The sequence below is a fragment of the Salvia splendens genome, chromosome 4 (assembly GCF_004379255.2).
Source record: "Salvia splendens isolate huo1 chromosome 4, SspV2, whole genome shotgun sequence".
NCBI lineage: Eukaryota > Viridiplantae > Streptophyta > Magnoliopsida > Lamiales > Lamiaceae > Salvia > Salvia splendens.
Window position 1 is genome coordinate 2,562,380 of NC_056035.1, and position 17,385 is coordinate 2,579,764.

At 38.5% G+C, this 17,385-nt stretch overlaps 2 protein-coding genes across 2 annotated transcripts; both read right to left on the reverse strand.

Moving 5' to 3' along the window:
- Positions 1-6,037: 6,037 nt before the first annotated feature.
- Positions 6,038-7,701, reverse strand: LOC121800190 (calmodulin-binding protein 60 A-like). Its single transcript, XM_042199778.1, has 5 exons — positions 7,691-7,701; positions 7,405-7,466; positions 7,177-7,331; positions 6,876-7,094; positions 6,038-6,774 (listed from the first exon to the last, which is right to left on the reverse strand). Exons 1-5 carry the CDS (start codon positions 7,699-7,701, stop codon positions 6,247-6,249), a joined length of 975 nt encoding a protein of 324 aa, XP_042055712.1. The 3' UTR covers positions 6,038-6,246.
- Positions 7,702-12,892: 5,191 nt separating this feature from the next.
- LOC121800276 (probable 2-oxoglutarate-dependent dioxygenase AOP1) lies at positions 12,893-14,168 on the reverse strand. Its single transcript, XM_042199851.1, has 3 exons — positions 13,769-14,168; positions 13,374-13,695; positions 12,893-13,191 (listed from the first exon to the last, which is right to left on the reverse strand). The coding sequence occupies exons 1-3, from the start codon at positions 14,140-14,142 to the stop codon at positions 12,943-12,945; spliced, it is 945 nt and encodes a 314-aa protein (XP_042055785.1). The 5' UTR covers positions 14,143-14,168; the 3' UTR covers positions 12,893-12,942.
- Between the last annotated feature and the right edge of the window lie 3,217 nt (positions 14,169-17,385).

Genomic DNA, 17,385 nt, shown 5'->3' on the forward strand with positions numbered 1-17,385 from the left:
GGAGAAAGGATTTGATGTTAATATCAAGAATTCTTATCTGTCTATCAATGATGCTCGAGGTAATTTGGTTGCCTGTGTGAAGATGTCCAAAAATAGATTATTTGAATTGAACATGAAACATGATATGTTGAAGTGCATGAATGATGTTGTTAAAGATGAATTGTGGTTATGGCATTTGCGTCTTGGACATCTGAATTTTGGTGGTTTGAAGCTTCTGTCCTCAAAGAATATGGCAAAAGGCTTGCCGCATATTAATCATCTTGAAGAAGTTTGTGAAGGATGCATACTGGGAAAACATCACAGGCCAAGTTTCTCAAAAGAAATGAGATGGAGAGCATCACGCCCGTTGGAGATCGTTCATACAGACGTTTGTGATCCCCTAAAGCCTATTTCTACTGGAGGTAATTTTAGGGTTTAGGGTTTAGTATTTTCTAACTTTCATTGATGATTATTCCAGAAAGACTTGGGTGTATTTCTTGAAAAGGAAATCTGAGGTGTTTGATATTTTCAAAGAGTTCAAAATTGTTGTTGAAAGGCAGAGTGGACACTATATTAAAGTTCTCAGATCCGACCAAGGAGGCGAGTTCACATCCGATCAGTTCGAAAAGTTTTGCAATGATCATGGAATCGTTCACCAGCTTACACCTGCATATACTCCTCAACAGAATAGCGTTGCTGAAAGGAAGAACATAACAATTCTTGATATGTCGAGGAGTATGATCAAGGGAAGGACTTACCCCGAGAATTCTGGGCTGAAGTTGTCGCAACAGCAGTATATCTCTTGAATCGGTGTCCTACCAAAAGTGTTCGCAACATGACGCCTGAAGAAGCATGGAGCTTGTTCAAGCCCAATGTTGCACACCTGAGAGTTTTTGGCTGCATTGCTTATGCCAAAATTCCCGAAGCTCGAAGAATCAAGCTTGATGATAAAGGCAAAAAGTGTATCTTAGTGGGATATGGAGATCGAGTAATGGGTTACAAATTGTATAACCCACTCACGAAGAAGGTAATCATAAGCCGCGATGTGGTGTTTGAAGAAGATCAATCATGGAGCTGGGAGGATAAGAAAGTTGCAAGCTCGTCAGAAATTGTACCTGATCAGCAAGAAGATGCACGTGAAGCTGAAGAACCTGATTCACCAACATCATCTCAAGGTCCAGTCGGAAGGCCAAGAAGAATGCGCAATCTGAATGATATATATGAATCTACTGAAGAAATTGATGGGGCTAGAGAAGAAAATGTGAATCTTATTTGTTTTTATATGGATGGTGATCCTATTGCTTATGCAGATGCTGCGCAAGACAGGAAATGGAAGATTGCAATGGATGAAGAAATCAATGCGATCGAGAAAAATGATACTTGGTCGTTGACAACACTGCCAGAAGGCCGAAAAGCAATTGGTGTGAAATGGGTGTTCAAAACAAAGAAAAATACCAATGGTGAAGTGCAAAGGTACAAAGTGAAGCTTGGTGGCGAAAGGATACAAGCAGAAGGCCGGAATTGATTATAGTGAAGTCTTCGCTCCTGTTGCTCGTCTTGAGACGATTAGATTGCTTATCTCGCTGGTCGCCCAACACAATTGGAAGATCTATCAGCTCGATGTGAAGTCGGCTTTTCTAAATGGTTTTCTTGAAGAAGAAATTTACATTGAGCAACCTGAAGGTTATGTGAAACGAGGAGCTGAAGATAAAGTTTACAGATTGAAGAAAGCTTTGTACGGGCTCAAGCAAGCTCCACGCGCATGGAATTCCAGAATCAATGAGTATTTTCTGAAGAATGACTTTGTGAAGTGCCCTTTCGAACATGCTCTGCAGGTAACATGTTATTTGTTTGCTTATATGTTGATGATCTAATCTTTACTGGAAATTGTGAAGCAATGTTTCATAAATTCAAGAAGAGCATGATCAAGGAGTTCGAGATGACGGACATTGGTTTGATGGCACATTTTCTGGGAATTGAGGTAGTGCAAAATGAAGATGGGATATTTATCTCTCAAAGCTCTTTTGCAAAACAAATCTTGGAGAAATTCAAAATGGAGTCTTGCAATCATGTTAACACTCAAGTGGCGATCGGTCAAGAATTGAGGAAGCATGATGGTGAAGCAGAGGTGGATCCAACTTACTTCAAAAGCCTCGTTGGAAGTCTACGATATCTAACTTGCACTAGGCCTGATATTCTCTATGGAGTTGGATTAATCAGCAGATACATGGAAACGCCGTCACAGTCTCATTTGAATGCGACCAAGAGGATTTTGAGCTATATTAAAGGTACGCTGAATGAAGGTATACTTTATCCCTCTAACCAAGAAGTTAAGCTCGTTGGTTATTCGGATAGTGATTGGGGAAGAGACTTGGATAATAGAAAGAGCACTACCGGCTACTGTTTTTATATTGGAGATATTGTCTTTACTTGGTCGTCAAAGAAGCAAGCTATAGTGACACTCTCAACATGTGAAGCCGAGTATGTTGCAGCAAGTTCAACGGGGTGCCATTGCATTTGGTTGAGAAATTTATTAACTTTTTTGGGATTCGCCAACAAGGCTCGACGGAGATACGTGTTGATAATAAGTCTGCAATAGCACTTGCAAAGAATCCAGTGTTCCACGAAAGAAGTAAGCATATTGATACTCGTTATCACTTTATTCGGGAGCACGTGAACCAAAATGATGTGGAATTAGTGTACTGCAAGTCACAGGATCAAATTGCAGACATATTTACGAAGCCACTAAAGCAGGATGTTTTTAGAAGATTGAAGTTTATGCTTGGAATGAAGATCATGAAGAATTGAGTTTAAGGGAGAATGTTGAGTTTATTAAACTCAATTACTTCACAATTAAGGAATTTTAAGTTTATTAAAGTATTGGAAGCTTGGTGAACATTATGGAGAAATAAGAAAATATGAGATTATGATGAAGTGGCTAGAGGATTCTAGAAGATTAAAAGTTGTCATGCAACTTGTAATTATTAGGATTATCTAGCTCCATGCATTAACCGACATAAAGAGATATTATCAATATTATATTTAGAAAGAAGATAGCTCGAATTCTCTAGATGTGGTAATGTCGGTTAAGAACCGACTTAGACTTTCTATATATATTGCCACTAGGCCATTTTGTAGAATGTGTACACAAAAGAAATATAAGAAAGTGTGTGTGAAAATAGTGAGAAAAGAACCGTAGCTCATAGTTGGAAAGAAAGAGAGAGTTTTGTAGTGCGGTAGCACTTTTGTATGAGTGTATTTTGTCATTCCTTTTTAATGAGAAGTTTTTAATCCCACTTATCCTTCCATACTTCATCTTTGTGGAGTGCTTCTATATTTTGTGTGTCAAATACTCCAACACGGTTGAGCTTCTTTTTTAACAGCCAACATTTTGGCGACGATCTCCTCCGTAGAACCCTTTCTCTGACGCAGCATATCGTACAGCGCCTCCATGTCGACGTTTCGCTCCGGCAGTATTTCGCCGGGCTCCGCCATTGTCACTTCCATTTTCCTCTCACTTCTCCGCCTTCGCTGCACCCTCAGTAATAAGGGAAATATAAAAACATAAATTAAAAAAAAAAACTTGGTTTGTCTACATATTAAAGCAACTAAATTAAATGTAACATCTACCATTAAAAATCACTGATCTCCCGCCATCCTCCCTCTCCCCACCCGCCTCCGCCTCCCTCTCCCCCCACCGCAATCCTTAGCCATGAATCACGCCAACGAACAATTCGTCAATGTCTTCGCGGATCAGCTCAACCAAGAAGCTCATGATCTCGAAATGTGGGACTAGGAGGGCCAGGAGGATAACCCCATGAATCACGCCAACGAACAACTCGTCAATGTCTTCGCGGATCAGCTCAACCAAGAAGAAGCTCATGACCAGGAGGGCCAGGAGGATAACGTCGTCTTCGACGAGTCACTACCGAATTCAACGGTCACTTCCGTGGGCGATCAACAAACAGACGTGGAATCCTTGGGAAACATGGAAGAGCCCCAAGAAGAGGTATTGGTCATTGCCGAGGATGAAGGGGTGGGACATGGATTGCTCACTGATGAGGATGGACATGTAATGTGCCTGATCGTGCTTTGTGGTAGGGGTCCTGATCGTGCTTGTGGTGGCATTTCTCTCTAGTTTTCACCTTAAACACTAGTATGTATGTATTCTCCTCCTTGATTATGAAACTGTATGATCTCCCGCCTTTCAACTTGATATCTGTCACTCTGTCAGCTTTGTTATATATTTATTGGTTTTGTCAATGTTGCAAAATTATCTTTGGAGTTATAGATAAATGCTGTTTCTGGCTTCAAGGTCATGAGGCAAGGTTGTCTATAAAAATGATGAAATGTGACGATAATGCATATTAGTAGATGTTGGCTACAATGTTAGTTACAACAAACATGCTTTTTTGATGCTTCCGTAGCTATCTTTTTCTGAATTTTCATGAAATCAAGGTAATGGGACGAATCCACGGAATTCAATCAAATGGGACTGTTGTGAAAAATGTTGAGGTTATTATTATATGTTTCACCCTTTGTACCTCTAACTCTTGGTTTAATGTCAACTGTTTCAAGTTACATTTTCCTGTTGAATCTTCCTGTAATAGACTCCTAGTACTGATGGTCGATATCCATCTAGTTTAGTTGTGGGTTTAAGGTAGTCCACACATTCACAGATGTTTGATATAGATGTCCTGTGCATTGCCAGTCATGTGTGCAGAATATTTTTTTTCCATCAACTTAGAAACTGCAAGTTGCAAAACCTCCCTGAGAAACAGCCTTCCCTCTTCATGACAAGTAGTGTTAAATTTGATGAGTGCTTTCACTGGTTGATGCTTGAATGCACAAATAAACATTTATGTAGCTGATAGATGCGTACAATATCTCAAAGAATAGGTAGGTCAGAAAGTTAATTTTCTTGTATTTGTTGAGTTACAGTCAACTGTCAATCAGCGTATAACACAGAAGAGATTTCTCCTATGCAGGCATTCAGAAAACTTTATGAAGCAGTTGGTTTGGGATGGGTTTATGCCATTACAATATATGAACCTGTAAGTCCAGCTTCGATATCTTCAAATGATGTGTTGTTATTAGGGGTGTCGAAACGGGTACCCGCGGGTACCGGTACCCGGAGAACCGGGTACCCGTACCCGTTTGTAGCAAAAATCTTTGTCCCGTTACCCGACCCGCACAGTGACGGGTACCCGCCTTGTCGGGTACAGGATACCCGTACCCGACCCGTTTAAAATATATTCATCACGTTGGTACATAGGTTACGTGTTATAATTCTAAAACTCATCCCCAAATACTTGCCACCTAAATCTATATTTTAATGCATAAAGAGGTTGCATGAAAGAGTATGAAATATTTTGTAAAGACAGAACAAAATCTTGTTTCAGTTTTAATAATTTCCAACGCAGTTTCTTAGGAATTGGGGCAACAATCTGGAAGTTATTGACTTGAGCCCTTACCTTCTTCGCGGCAGGGGTCGGCGGCTGATGCGGGTGGCGGCGTGGGTGTGAAGAGCAGACAATTTAGGGTAATGGACAAAAGACTTCAGAGTTAATCCTAAAACGGGTATTAATTAAAATTACGGTAATGGACAAAAGACTTAAACGGATATTAATTAAAAAAATTAATACAATATTTATATTTAAACAGGTATATAAGCGGGTATCGGGTATACCCGATACCCCCAAAAACCTGAAACTCAATACCTGTACCCAAAGCCGTTCCCGCTTATGTCGGGTAGCGGGTACCCAAAACCCGACGGGTAACGGGTCGGGTGTGCGGGTACCCAATACCCGCTACCCGTTTTGACACCCCTAGTTGTTATTCGCCGTCTCTTTCCTCAACTGGAATCTTTTTTCATTTATTGAGTGGACTGATGACAATGTGTGGCCCACAGGTTGCAAGCATCGCAGCTGCAGTTTATGGAGTTTGGGCTAAATATTGTCTTAAAGGTTTCTGCGTATGAGCTTTACTACATATGGATGGATATACAGATTAGAAACAAAGAATACCCCTCATAACCAATCTATTTTATAGTACTACAAAATAGTAGAAATATTTTCACTTTCCACCCCCTAATTAAATGAATGCCCATGTTCACTAACAATTTTATATAAAAGCTTCCAATAAACTTCTCTATAGATATTACTGCACGCAACATTTAGTCGGGCAGATCATTTTAACATTCGACAAATGAATGGTCACGACGAACACATGTATATACCAACAGCGGCATGGCATCAAGATATCAACCTAGCACCGGCTCCTCCTAGATACGATTCTTTTCACAGAGAACCGCCATCTCAATACGCATGCCAAAAAGTTCCACCCTTTATGACTTCTATCACTGGGACTCCGTAGAGAACAATCTGGCTCAAAATACTTTAAATGCTCGCTTTGGGAGAATGCCCCGGCCATGGTATCAGTGTCACAGATTGAGGTGTCCACGACCTGACTAGGGAAACCTAGAGGCTGATCATACCCGATTTCCATTGGGTCGATACCAGGAAGATAGTAGTCGAAGCTATTGGAAGCTCCAAAGGGATAGAACGACTGCATAAAATCTGGGGAAGAAGCTACTAGTTGTGAGTAGGTGGATCTGCTCATGTTCTCAGAAGTTGTTGAATCTTGCCGGTAACTACCTTCTGAGAGCAAGTTTGAAGAAGGTTCAGCATTGGATACGCACGGCGAGGAGGTAGGCATATTAAGGGGCGATTCGTCTATGATGACAATTTTCTCATGATATCTAAATGCAGAGGTAACCAACTGATGAGCTTCTGCCTGAAATCAACATAGAATGCAATTACAGTGTAATCAGTAATTCATCCTATCAAAATATTACACAACAATACTATAAAGGTAAATGAATAGCATAAGGTAACCTTTTCATCATCGGACAACTTATCAGAGGTCACATACTGGCCATCGGAGAATATCCCTACAACTTGTCCTACAACATTGAAAACGACACCATTCTGTCCTGGAGATGCAGGGCTGTACATGTACAACTTTTTGTCCAGTACACATGTCCGAGCATGCTCCATTGTGACTTCCCACTTCTTAGTTGACATACCATTCCCGAGGATCAGCAGGAATTTCAACTACTGTTACTATCTTAGAGTAACTGTATATTAAACATATCTCTTTAATACTAATACATGACGAGTTTAATAGTATCTTTACGTTTCGAAGCCTTGTGGGGTCCAAGGAGAGCAAGAGCAGGAAATCATGCACGGTCCTGATTCCTTCCTTGCTCAAGCGCTTGTGAAATGCTCCGTCTTTTCCAATTTTCTCCAGCCGCCAAACTTCATCAGTCAGGGATGGAGGATGGTGCTTCTATTGAAAGGCGAAATACAAAATGGAAAAAGGTCAAGCAATGGCAATAAGAGAGAGATTAGATAATAAAGGGAGTGAACTCACATTCTCCACGATGATCCCTGACAACAAAGGGATCTGTTCTGGCCTCCCTTATTCTGAGACAGTTAGCCGAGGATGATGCAGATGGGAAGGTGATTCACTTTAAAAGTTTAATTTCAGTTTCAGCAGCTTCATGCTCTCATTTGATTCGTAGTAGTATTTATTTTCTGCAATAGTAAACTCATGCCATATGTAATACATCGTGCTTCTGTATAGGATGAAATCGTGAAGACAGTTGATATATCAACAATAATAAAGATGCTGTCAAGTAATCACACACCTGTGAGACATGCATCTGCGTCGCTCCTGCTTGAGCTGTCGAAAAGCCAATCTTCGTGTTATAAGATTGGGACAGTAGCTGGAGGTATTCTGATGCTGATCACTGTCAAATACAGACAATCCTCAGATGCATTTGCTTCAGAAACAGCCGATCAGATCTTGAAGAACTTGGAGATTCTTCCTGGTAATACCAAGATCATGGCAGAAAATGGATATTGGGAGCCATTGCTAGCTCATCTATTCGAAGGTAATAATATTCTTACTGCAGTGTGATTGTGAGTTAAGAGCTGAAGAGTTGAGTTGCTCAAGTTGAAAAGAAAGAGCCGTTGCAGACTCAAGGAGAGGATCAAGAAGTAAGCTAGGTGCATGAGCTGAAAGTAGCCGTTGGAATAGCGGTTATAACCGAATTTCAGTTTCAAGGAGATTGAGTTGGTTAGCTTTGTATCTCATATATTAGCTCAGCTTGTTCATGTAAATAGAGAGAGAGAGAGAGAGAGAGAAACCCACAACACACACGCATAGAATTGAGGGTTATGAGCTCTTGCTTGTGATTAGTTTAGAGCATTCGATTTGTATGTGTGAGGATCATCTTCTTGAGAGTGTGAATCAATAAACTTCGTTAGTCTTCTCCGTGGATGTAGACAACCATTGCCGAACCACGTAATCGCTTGAGAGTGCTTTACATTTCTTGTTTGTGTTAGTTCAATCGATAGAAAGATCCTAACAAGTGGCGTCGTCCGGTGGGAAGTCGATTGATCGAATCTTGGGCGATTGAAGTTGTCACTGCTGTTTTGGAGTTGATCTTGGCAGACGGTTCACCAACTGCTTGAAAAAATGTCTACAATGAAATTTGAGGTTGAAAAGTTTACCGGCCGCAATGATTTTGGGTTATGGAGGCTCAAGATGAAGGCAATCTTGATTCAACAAGGCCTCTGGGAAATCTTGAGCGGTGGCAACAGCGAGGAGGAAAAACCAGAGCAAGATGAGAAAAAGAAGAGCAGATTCAAGGAGATGCAATACAAGGCCTATAGCACCTTGATTTTGAATCTAAGTGATAGAGTACCCAGAGAGGTAGCTAAGGAGGACACAGCCTCGGGTATGTGGTCCAAGTTAGAGTCATTATACATGACTAAACCCTTGCAAACCGACTGCATTTGAAGCAGAAGTTGCTCACCTTCAAGATTTCAGATTCCAAGAGGGTATTGGAGTAGCTGGAAGAGTTTGGGAAGTGTATTGATGATTTGGAGAACATTGATTAGCAGATTAAAAATGAGGACAATGCCCTCATGTTGCTGAACTCTCTGCCAAAGAGCTATGAACACTTCAAGGATACAATGTGATGCGAAGCATATTTCCTATACATTTCCCCCTTAGACATTACATTTTATGTAAATTATAACTCATCAAATAGTGCTTTTATCAAAGTTTAGGATGTAAAGAGCTGGTTGGAGCTCACTCAAACGTCACTTGGTGTGCAGAAGGCGTGGAGACTCCAGACGAAACACCCGGTCGGGTGATTTCTCTCCAACACAACACCCGGCCGGGTGAAATGTGCAAAGCATGCGGAGTCCAGATTCTTCGCCCGGTCGGGCGATTCTCAGCTTCAAAACGCCCGGTCGGGCGAAATTCGTTAAGCATGAGGAGTCCAGAAGCTGCACCCGGTCGGGTGTTTTGATTTCACCATATCACCCGGTCGGGTGTTTTCCGCGAGGCATCCAGTAGAAGTTCGCCCGGTCGGGCGATTCTATCTTTTAATTTCACCCGGTCGGGCGTTTTGGTGTTCCAACCGCTAATTGGCAGTTTTCTCGGCAGTTTGAGGATTAAAAAAAGAGAGAGGACGACAGATGGGGGACGTTTTGGGACAGAGGATCTGGGAGAAAGAAGCAAGAGGAGAGAGGAGGAAGCCACGATCCAAATCTCCATTTGGGAGATCATCCATCATCCTAGAGTTGGAGAACACCATGGAGTTCACGGTTCACGGTTCTTTTGGTGTAATTCATTTTAGTATATTTGGATAGATCTCCTTTGTTACTCCGAATATGTTGTAGGGTGAATTGTTGGATACTTTGATTATTTTTATGGTTTAATTTATGTGTGATTCTTGTTTATGAATTGTTAAATCATTCTACTAATCTTGAGACGTCTAGATAGGTAGAATTTTGTAGCCATTATTCTAATGCCCCTTTAGCTTAGATTTTGGCCAGTACTCATATGCAAGGAACTCGAGATTTGATACTTGTTCAGAGAGATAGTCTCGAGTGGATCGATAGTTTTTATCTGTAAATTTGGTTTGGTGTCTGTTGCGCTTCCGCGTGGGCATTAAGTTAATATGATTTAATTATCATGTTTGACAATTGAAGAAACTAATCTAAAGCTTGCTACGCGACCTAGTAGTGATCATAGGTTAGTGAGTAGAACTTGGGAGACGTGTTCAGCTTATCCTAGGTATACAATTCCCTTGAAGTGTTCAACGGATAGGAAGCGTAAAACAAACTTAATCCTCTTAAGCATAGTCTTGATCGTAGTAATCCATCGAAGTATCCCAATTCATATGCCCGAGACATATAGGAGCAATGCTTTCTTCTTATCCTATTTTCTAATTTTTGTTTTTTTTAATCTTTGTTTGTTTTATCATCTCTTTATTTTATCTTTCTCTAATTAAATAACCTACGCCTCTCTGTGGTTCGACACTCTTTTACTACAACTACATATGTACTCTTGCAGAAAGGTTGTAATTTTAGAGCTCATTTATTAAGATTGTGTGTTATTAGTCCATTGATATAAAAGCTCGAAAAATACACATCACAATGCTTCTTGGAAGGGATTAAAAAATCAGCTATGAGGAGGTGCACTGAGCCTTGAAGCTCAAAGATACTCAGAAATCTACAACCAAACAAACTGAGCCAGCAGCTGAAAGTTTCTATATGAAAAATGGAGACAAGATAAGTTCCAAGAAAAAGTTTCAGAAAAAGCAAGATAAAGGGAAGGCAGATGGTGAAAAGGAGACTAGAAGCTGTCACTATTGCAAGAAGCCTGACCATCTCAAGAAGGCTTATTTTGCATGGAAGAAGAAGCAAGAGCAAGAAAAGAATGGTGGGGTGATGCTGCAGATGTGATCCAGGAAGTAGAGGCTCCAAAAGCTTTGAAATTTGCAAGATGGACTAGCATTGAGGAGTCTTGGATCATGGATTCAGGCTGCACTTATCACATCTGCTCACACAAATCTTGATTTCAGAATTTGGAAATCAGCCAAGGATCTGTGATATTAGGCAATGATCAAACCTATGAAGTCAAAAGAATTAGAGATATAAAGCTCAAGGTGTTGGATGGCAGCATCAAAATCTTGACAGAAGTCAAGTACATTCCTCAAGTAAAGAGAAACTTAATCTCTCTTGGACTACTGGAATCAAAGGGGTACAAGTTCAATTCTGAATCTGGAATTCTAAGGGTAACTAAAGATTCAAGAATTATCATGGAAGCTAAGAGAAGGAACAGCCTATACTATTTGATGGCAGAGATAATCACTGGATCAGTAAACATTACTCAGTCAGGGAGCATGAATTCTTGGCACTCCAGACTGGGCCATGTTGGAGAAAAGGGGATCAATGAGCTAGCCAAGCAAGGAGTGATCAAGTTGAATGCATCAGAAGGTTTAGGAAAGTGTGAGCCATGTATTCTTGGAAAGGCTAAGAAGCTGCCTTTTGCAACCGGGAAGCACAGCTCAACGGCTCCATTTGCGTATGCTCACTCAGATTTATGGGGTCCAGCTCAGGTTTCATCTATGAGTGGAGGTAAGTACTTCATGTCTATAATAGATGACTACTCTAGGAAGGTTTGGATTTATATTTTAAAAGAAAAGTCTCAAGCATTTGAAAAGTTTAAGGAATGGCACCTGGATCTTGGTGAGAAATCCATAAACCCATAAATTGATCAGCTGCAAATGGATTTTTAAGAAGAAAGTGGAATTTGTTGAAGTTGAATCTATCAGGTTTAAAGCAAGATTAGTAGCAATAGGTTTCACACAAGTTGAGGGGATAGACTATACAAAAGTGTTTTCCCTAGTAGTGAAACACACTTCTATCAGGATTTTGCTGGCACTCACTGCTCATTTTGATTGGGAGATGCATCAACTCGATTCAAGACTGCTTTCCTTCATGGGGACTTAGAAGAAACAATATACATGATGCAGCCTAAAGGGTTTGAAAGGCCTGGTGAAGAACACAAAGTATGTCTGCTAAAGAAAAGCCTCTACGGGCTGAATCAAAGTAGCAGACTAGAGATGCCCACGGTTCCGGAACCGGCGGTTCCAGTTTTGGAAATTGTTGAATTGGAACCGAACCGCGAGGGTGTTTCGCGGTTACGGTTTCAATTTCAAAACCGGCGGTTACGGTTCCGGTTCGGAACCGCCGGTTTTCCTGCTGTTTTTTACGGTTTTTCACTTTCCCGAACTGCCGGTTTTCGGCAGTTTCGGCACGATTTAAATCTCACGGTTCCGGTTCGAAACCGGAACCGCCGGTTACGGTTCCGCGGTTAACCGCCCGAACCGAAAACCTTGGGCATCTGTATAGCGGACAATGGATGAGGAAATTGGTCATTCATACATGACCCTTCGAGGAGAACCATCCTTTTTCAATCACTTTTCTCTTAATTTCCCCTTTTTTTTCAATATACCATTTCTCATTCAATCCTCTTTTTTCATATTCTTTTATCTATTCTATAAACTTATACATTTGAGATTCTAGAAAAAAAATTATCATGGAAAGTGCACTTTATAGTTTATACGTCCAAAGTACCTTTCCACTTTTTGGAAATTTTTTACAAGCTCAAAATGCTTTCCAATTACTCCTAGATAGCATTTAAATTCATACACACTAATACTCTATCCACATGCACATATGTATCTTTGATTTTTTTTCCGAATTTCTGTCAATATATTTTTCATTTACTTTTTTATGCCATTTGATAGGCAACTCCTATAAATTTATTTTACTCATATTTTATTATAAAAATAATACTACTATATAATAAATGGATTAAGATTTTATTAACCTTTTACATTTACATTCTTTCAGATTAAAATCTGAGCCAGCAAATGAGAGACATATTTGTCGATGGTAATAGGTACTACTAGAATTTTACATTTTTGAACTCTTTTGACCCATGTTTTTATTTTAGTACACTCTACTTATTTAGTAAACAATTATTTAATCAAACACATAATATTTGACTTGCACACTGGAATATATGATTCAGTCAAACACCACAGAAATCTTGGAGTAAATTCTGGGATCGTAGGCCCTGTTCTGTTTCGTAAAACTTAAGCAAATCGACGTGAGCAAAGGGTTTGAATTTCAAGGGATGTTCATCATCAACCAACTCCTTAGGAACTTCCACAGTCTTGGTAAGGAAAGAAAACAGCCCAGCTGTGTATCTTGTTTCCTTTCCCTTGCTGTCCATGGTAACTTTGTGGATCGCAGAAAGCACCCGATCATTACTCCATGCCTATTTTGTCCTCAGACGAAAAGAGAAAAAATGGTTGAAATATTGTTAGTTGAACGTTAATAAATATGTGAGAGAAAAAAGTTGTGTGTCATGCTACTAAATTTTGAAGGGGACTAATTTTTATGCGCAGACTAAAATAGAAAAACAGGACTATTATTAGTTGAGTTATGATATATGCTGACCTTGCAAGCATCTCCGGCCATGACAACGAAAGAGGTGGGTGGGAACTGGACATTAATCCACTTCCCGTCTCTTGCCATAGTTTGGAGGCCGGAGATGTGATTTTGATAGAGTATGCTTATGAAGCTCTTGTCAGTGTGTGGCGGAAGACCCAACGTTGTTTGTCCCTCGTTTGGGACCCCATACTTCATCAACAGGAGAAGATAAGTGGTCGCATCACGATGTGGATCTGCGTGCTTCTCCAAGCCGTAGCTCTCAAACAGCATCGTCGTCACCTTCTTCTCTAGCTCTGCGACCGTCTTTGCAAAGCTCATCGTGGTCTCACTAGAGATAACAATAAAAATTAGGGTTTTTTAAAATTAAAAAATATTAGGGTTAATAAAGAAAATATTAGTACCAGAAAGATTGGTTGCCCTGAGGCCACATGAGGGTGGTGAAGCTCTGAGCTCCTTCAAGAGTGTCAGCGTAGTCAATTCCTAAGGCTTCATGGAGAGGCGCGATGGGGATTTGACCCATGTATCCATGGTAGGGTTTTTCATTGATGTTTTGGATTTTGGTTTGAAGGGGAAGATCAAGAAGGTCTTGAGTTGCTTTGAAGATGGATTTGTGGAGTTGGGGTGAGATCTTGTCATATAATGCTACAAAAAAACCATGGTTTTCAAAGGCTTCTCTTATGTTTTTGGAGGCAGATGTCCAACAATTTGAGCCTGGCTTCATTCCTGGGTTGTTAAAGTCTAATATTAGAAGCTCAGGGGTAGTTTCGGAACCCATGATTGTTACTTGCTTATGATCTTGTGTTTTTGGAGAATGAGGAAATATAAGATTGTTTTGAAAAATAATTGTAGATTCTCACGGGTTTATATATGTTAAGATATTGAAAATAAAAATAAATAAATAAATATGGTAACATTATTAGGACTTCCTATGTGGATTATTATGGAGTATTAATGTATGTATCCATATATACACATGTATTTTCGTATGCATATATTGACTTTAATTGCTTTTGAACAAATTTAGTGAAATTACTTTAATCAACTTAATTTTGTTAATCTTCTTATTAATCATAATGTAAAATATTTTAATTAACTTTAGTTACTTTAATTAAATTAATTCATATTATGTTTACTTTAATTAACTTTAATCTGTTAATTTTTATATGATATTAATCATGATGTAAAATATTTTTGCGCATATATTAATATTGCCATTGCACATTATTAACTACATAAATGGTTATATGTTACTATATTAAAATATAAAGGTATCTAAATATAAAATATGATCTAAAAATTACATATATTATATTATATTAAATCTAAATCTACATTTATATAGCATGAAAAAACTCTAAAAACAAAATAAAAGTTATTATGCAAAATATGTCTCTACTTCAAAAATAAAATAAATATTAGTTGAAATAAAAGTCTTCCAAAAATATTTCATTTAAATACGTTGAATACTACTCCTATTTGTGTACACATGAATGCATGTGTTGTATATACATGGAGTATTAGGGTAATGATAAAATGCAAACTCATATATTGTACAAACTCCAAACTATAATCTGGACCGTTAGAAAGTGTCAACAGGTGATACAATAGTAGCAACAGAAAATGTCAAAACAATATCAACACAGCATCAACCATTGACACTGTGTTGACATTTTTGTTGCTACTATTTTATCACATGTTGACATTTTCTAACGGTCCAGATCATAGTTTGGAGTTTGTATAATATTAGTTTGCATTTGATCGCGTTCCTGGAGTATTATATGTAGGAAGTTCACAAAAGCTATCATATTTTAGTTATATTTCCAAACAAGGTGAATGTTATATTAGGTGAGATAATTGGGTTTTAATCTATTTCCACCTGTCAAATAAATATTGGTTGGACATACCATGTCACAGTGCCACCTTGGTATGTCTTGACTAGTGATTTTTTTCTCGATTAGGGATAGTTTCGGAACCCATTATTATTACTTTGTTTCAGATTTTAGAGATGTAAGTTTGCTTTGAAAAAATGGTGATTGTTATGGGTTTATATGGTAAGATATTGAAAACAAATAATACTAAAAAATTCAATAGTTATATCAAATGTGAATTTGTGAAGCACGAGTTCCGTTTTATTAAGATGGATTTCTTGTAGTGAAGATGTCACTTTACTAGAAGCCAAACATTAAGGGACATGTATATATGATATATTATCTATTTGATTCGAAGATATCATCTAGAAAATGAAATATAACAGCCAAGGGTCGTATTGTACGATGAAACAAAATAGCTTTGTCCACGTATGAATAACTCAGTAGTGTAAGAGATCTTCCTCAAATCAATTTAAGTAAATTTTAATGAGACCAGTAGTTGTTATGAGGAAAGTACTTGTTGACAAAATTGTAGTATTATATTTCTTGGGTGAGTTTGTGTGTGGATTGATTGCTAAAAAATGTTTTTAAAATTGTGATATTTTGAGTGATTTCACTAAAAACAAAGAAAATAAGAGCCTATTTCCACATCATATCACTGCAAAAAAAACCGGCAATTATTTAGCATCACTCGTCACCCGCAATCATACTATATCTTGTACTCACATATTGACTTATTCAAAGGTATAATTAAACCTGGCACATAAAATGTTATTAATCGGTCCAAGGGTACACTAAAATCTAAAATGGGATAGATAATTAGCTCAAATATTGCTTTAAAACAAATCCCATTTTTGGGTTTTTGGATAAACAATGCATATCTTTAAGTTTACACTAAACTCAAATCTAAAAGTTTTTCAAATTTTGTGAGTAAAAAATGCATAATGTCGAGAATATTCTTTTAAGTTTGAGTTTAGTGTAAATAATTAGAGTAAAATCATATTTGATGTGACATTTACATTAAAATGGATTTGAGTTTAGTGTAAATGGTTGGAGGGAGATGCTCTTAGAACAATATCAAAGTAGACTAAGATAAAAGGACAAACATGATACCAATTTTTAAATTAGCATTATATCAAATGAATAATTAAAAATACAGCTTTGTCCATGCATGCATGAGAGCATTGGTATACAATTGCAAGAGAGCTTCAACTCAATTTAATTGAAATTTAAGGAGATCGGCTGGTTTGATTCCCTTAATTAAGGGAATACTATTAGTTTATTCGAATGCTTAATATAAACGTTTCTTTTAAAAAAAAGCAAAATAAACTCTTTAAATAACAAAAATGGCAGTTTACTAGAAAATTTACTTATTTTAGTTAAGACCAATTAAAAGTTTATTTACGAGGAGAATTGGCAGTTTAAGACCTGAAACAAATCAAGGTGATAAAAGTTTTGTGAAGATGATTGATGAATCGGAGCAAATCCAGCTGCATTGATGTTCAAGAAAGCAGCACAAGCTGAAACTCTTCAGCTACAGTTGGATCTCGAGTAAATAGATGGATTAAGTCGCAGCCGTTCGATGAAAATCGACCGTTAGTTAGCTTTTGTTTTAAATAGCTGATTAGTTTGTTTTCTTTAGTTAGTTGAGCTAATTTTCAGTTTTCTCTCTTCGATTTAGTTTTCAATAAAAGTTCTTCCACAAGAAATTCTCTCGATTCTCTTCAATCAAATACGCAAACACGTATATACGATTCAGGAACAATTCCTAACAAATGGCGCCATCTGTGGGAAGCTGAAATCTGTGAATTGGTTCTGGTCTTGCGAAGAAGGAAGCGGATCTACGACGAAGATGGCATCAAGGTTTGAAGCGGAGAAATTTACCGGCAAGAATGATTTCGCTTTGTGGAAGATGAAGATGCGGGCTATGCTTACCCAACAAGGTCTTGTCTCGGCTCTGACGACGAAAGAAAGGGAGTCAGGGGACAAGGATCTTGATGAAAAAGTGATTCAGCAACGAGCGGAGACGGAGGCGAAAGCGTACAGTACGATCGTCTTGTGCCTTGGTGATAAGGTGCTCCGAGAAATTGCGAGAGAGAAAACTGCAGCAGGTATAATGGCTAAACTAGAAGATCTCTATCTTACTAAAT